The sequence below is a fragment of the Chaetodon auriga genome, chromosome 15 (genome assembly GCF_051107435.1).
Source record: "Chaetodon auriga isolate fChaAug3 chromosome 15, fChaAug3.hap1, whole genome shotgun sequence".
In the NCBI taxonomy this organism is placed as follows: domain Eukaryota; kingdom Metazoa; phylum Chordata; class Actinopteri; order Chaetodontiformes; family Chaetodontidae; genus Chaetodon; species Chaetodon auriga.
The window spans coordinates 11,099,655-11,104,073 of record NC_135088.1 but is presented as its reverse complement, the minus strand read 5'-3'; the positions used below and the strand labels follow the sequence as shown (position 1 = coordinate 11,104,073).

The 4,419-nt window shown below is 41.1% G+C and overlaps 1 protein-coding gene across 1 annotated transcript; it reads left to right on the top strand.

Moving 5' to 3' along the window:
• The first annotated feature begins 1,817 nt into the window (after positions 1 to 1,817).
• zar1l (zygote arrest 1-like) lies at positions 1,818 to 4,089 on the top strand. Its single transcript, XM_076751221.1, has 4 exons — positions 1,818 to 2,497; positions 3,308 to 3,400; positions 3,507 to 3,581; positions 3,898 to 4,089. Exons 1-4 carry the CDS (start codon positions 1,901 to 1,903, stop codon positions 4,039 to 4,041), a joined length of 909 nt encoding a protein of 302 aa, XP_076607336.1. The 5' UTR covers positions 1,818 to 1,900; the 3' UTR covers positions 4,042 to 4,089.
• The last annotated feature ends 330 nt before the right edge of the window (positions 4,090 to 4,419 follow it).

Genomic DNA, 4,419 nt, shown 5'->3' with positions numbered 1-4,419 from the left:
GCCAATATGTATAGATTCAGTGCCCATGGGTACAAACCATCAATGAGTGTGTAGCGCCACCTATGGAGCGAGACCATGTAGGGTTACGGGTCCTTCAAATGATGCTCGTATTGTCCTTACTTTTAATGTAAATGACTAGAAATGTATCTTGTTTAAAGATGGATGAATATCCAAACACAATTTTTACTTAGCGGATATCAGCTGTAATGTATGAGGCAGTTTTCCCAGTAAATATTATACTAATACTCATAATATTTGCTTGAAAATATATTGAGGGAGAGTAACAAGCCAGAGTTTATTGTTTCATAGCATTTAAATCTGGTTGTGGATCATAGTAGATGTAGTAATTCTTACCATACTGATATTTTAAAAAGAAACTATAGCCTGGATGAATACTAGTTGCTTTGTATGGAGTAAATTCAGGGATGCAGTCCGATGCAAAATAAGAAGAAAACAAATTATCAAAATGTTTTATGTGTGCTCATGTGTTATTCGTGTAAAAAAACGTGTAACACTTAACAGCAAATATGTTAAACAGATACCGTAATAGGGACGTAATAATTGTATTTACAGGAAATGCTAAACAAGCACGTCATGCTTCAAGTAGTTTTATTATGAGTTGCATTTAATACCTTGGGATCTGTTTTTTGTCGCTCTGAAATTTAAAAGCCAATATTCCGACAGCACATGAACGCACCGGCAGACTGTGTTTCAAAAGAGGTTTTTGTGTATGAAAATGATCTCTTCACTGAGACAGTTTCACAGTAAGCATAATGCCCTCATTAGGATGACATTCACGTATCTGTATCCATTTAGCTGCTTCTCAACGGTACTATTCATATTAATTCATTTTGAAGGCATCCCTGCGTTTTAAAGCCGATTTTATCAAGTCAGTGTGCCTCTATTCGTGCAGCCTCTTCTCAGTTATATTTTAGGCTACCATGGAGCCATTCATCTCCCCTTTCCTTGCCCTGCTAACCTATTCATTCATCTGACACTTTTCCATGCAAGAACATCTGTTCATCTTTCACATTAGGGACGCACTTACTTTGCTTGCACTTGCCATTTCATGGCACTAATTGCTGATTTCCTGAGGAATGCACATGCTTTTAAACCACTTCAAAAGTCTTGCCTTAGTAGTTTACAGAAAATCAAACTGAAAGGATTACATGTCTCAAAGATTAGCAGCTTGCGGCGTCTTTCTATGATGGTCTCTGGCCAGTGTGAGCTATAGGGGGAGCTCCAATATAATGTTTCAGATATGCACTCCTCAAAGCAAAAGCAAAGCACTATTCTGCAGAAAATTAGAAATACATATTTATTTTCATCACAATCCGAGAGAAATATGGTTGGAAGATTAGCTTGAAAGCATATTTTGTTCAATATTTTGAAGGGCTACAGATTAGTAGACAAATTGTCCATGTTTTCAGCAGTGCACTGCTTAATGAAAGCTCCGGTAACAGTGAATTTAATGAACGATCTGGCTGATTAAAATAAATAAATAAATAAATAAATAAATAAAAATAGAATCAACAGGTATTGTTTTTAAATAACAGATTTTAACAGTGAACCTTTGAATACGATAATTAGAATTAAATCCAATTAAGTGAAACTACAACTATATATAATAACTGTTCAATCTTAACATCTAAGATATGAATTCATTATTTAAGATGACCCACAAACTATAAAACTGTGCATCTGAGGGTCTAATATTCCTGAGTTTGTTGTGTATCTGTGTGTATGGTTGATTCATTTTTATACGGGAACACAATATCAGATATAGACATAAACCTAAATTCTAAATATTTCTGGATATGGCGGCTCAATCAGAGCCTGCACGCCCCTGTTCTCAATTAACCAATTAGTGCTGCAAGAAGGCAACTGTTTAAATCCCAACATGAAGTACTGGGACGGGTTTCATGGCTCCAGGATGGAGGGGTTCCTATGCACGTCTCCGCCGTACAACGTCTGCGCTCCCCCGGCTCAGGGCAGCCGCTGGGGAAAGGGAGAAGGTCGCTTCATCACCCCTCAGGGCCTCAACTACCTGGAGTTCTGCAAGGCCATCATCTCCCAGGTCAACCCCAGCTTACCCCCTCCACTCAGGAGGGCAAACACCAAAGAGTGCGGCGTGCAAGTCAACGCCAAAGTGGACAAAATCGTCCAATGCTCGCTGGGTCCCAAGACGCTGTTCTGCTTGGAGGGCGACCACCATGTTTGCTCAAAGTCTCCGATGAAAGCGGACGGGAAGCCGCTGTGCAGCACGCCGCCGGTGAGCAACCTGCGCTTCCTGAGGCCCGTGTCCATCTACTCGCCGGTGTTTGACCGCAGGATCCACCTGAAGAAACTCTGCGACGACGGTGGGAGCGACGGAGAGGCTGAGGCCGGCGACCAGGCCGAGTCTGACAAGGATGCTGAGGCGGATCATAGCGGCGAGGACGCAGTGAGGGACTTCAAGAGCAGTTTCCACCGGTCTTCCAAGGGGTCCAACTTTCAGGTGGGTTTCTCTGGCAAGAAACTAACTCTCATCGGATTCACACTGTGATAACTAAGCCTATTTTAGACTCAGGGACGACCAAAGGCCAAGTATTCAGTGTTTGTGTTGTCTTAAGTATACATGGATTTTCTAACCATGGATTAATGCTGGGAGGCCCAACTGTATTGTGTACAGTTTAATACTACCGAGGCCCAGAAATGCTGTGTAGTAATTTGATTGAATACATTAACTCAGAAATTTGCAGCTGAGAAGCATAAAACCGAAATAATGAGGGTCTTAAAATTAGATTTGATTCAGGGACCCTCAGGCAGGGCTTCAAGATCAGGCAATAAACACCCACCCTTGAGGCCCTTATCATACTGGTTCTTACTGTGCTTTAGTGGTGCATATTTCTGAATGTAATTCTCTATTTTAATTAGGGCAAAGTAAGGCAAGATTCTTATTATAGCATCTTTCTGCAACAAGGCAAAGTGCTTTAAATAAGTCATAACAAGGAATTCAGACTCTAGCCACTATGAAATGACATGCACAGGATTTAAGGAGGTTGAAATAAAAGATGGAAAATAAGCTAAAAGAGAATAAAATAAAGTATAAAAATAACACTGCAGAACAAGGGCAGGGTAGATTTCAGAAAAGACTGTTTTGTGGCTGCTCCAGTTTCGGGTCTGATGTTGAACCTTTGGACTTTCAAGACTACGGTTTGTCTCCTGCATTGATGCTTTCATTCATTTATGCCATACAGATAGACTTACTTTCATCCTGACACAATGCCTCTGTGCACACGTGATCCACTGTTGGTTTCTCCTTCAGTTTCTGGAGCAGAGGTATGGCTTTTTCCACTGCAAAAAATGTAACATCCGGTGGGAGAGTGCTTATGTGTGGTGCGTCTCTGGAACCAGTAAGGTAAGCGTCGTTGACTGCAGTCTGTGGTTTAGCAGGCATGAACTTAAGTTTGCCAAAATCTGCATTCACAATTAGTTGATGGTATATTTCTTTTTAATGTTGTCAGGTGTACTACAAGCAGCTCTGCCGGAAGTGTCAGGTGGGGTTTAACCCCTACAGAGTGGAGTCCATCCTCTGCAAGGTACATTTCCTGTCTAGCACTAAGAGGACGTCATTTATTTGAATCTCTTGGGGCTGGTATTGAACACCAAAATGTGGATCATGTACCAACATCTTTCTGTCATATGTGCTTGAAGAATTTTGAATTTAACTTTGAATGCCACACCATGATTCTGAACTTTCCAAACATCCCTAAATGCACCTGATGATTGATAAAAGTGCATGATTTAGATTTTGTGTTTTCTCTCTTAAGACTGTGCATCCTTCAGCAGGCGTCACAAACATCCTCTTGACGGCTTGTTCTTCTCTTGCTGCTTCCGTTCACCTCACTGTCTCAGGGTTGCTCTCAGACTTGCTGCATCTGTGAGAAGAAGCAGAGGCACATTAACATGAAGAGGCCTCATCGCCAGGACCTGTGTTGTCGCTGCAAGGGTATGAGGCTGTCCTGTGATGCCACTTACAGCTTCAAATACATAGTGTGAGCTGCCCCTCATGTAGATCTGATGGCACCTGTCAGCAAACATCTTGTACCTGCACATGTCACAAACGTAAGTTGCTTCCAGTAGCAGACTTGAAGAGCTCGATTCATTCTCCCCTGCCAGCAAGTAGATAAACTCTGCCTCGGTTGTTTTATTTAAAAACAACTTCTCAAAAAGCACGTCTGTGTCCCTCCATTAATCCTGGTGCTTAACATGAAATACTATTTTTGTAAGAAGAAATAAAGTTTATGAAATAAACATATTGCATCTCAAAAGTTGATTGAATTCTTGTAGATTATATTGAATTTGCACTCTTTCATTTAATGTATAACACATGCAAAAAGGTCAGTTGGACCGCTGTAGTTGGAGGGGTTACAACAA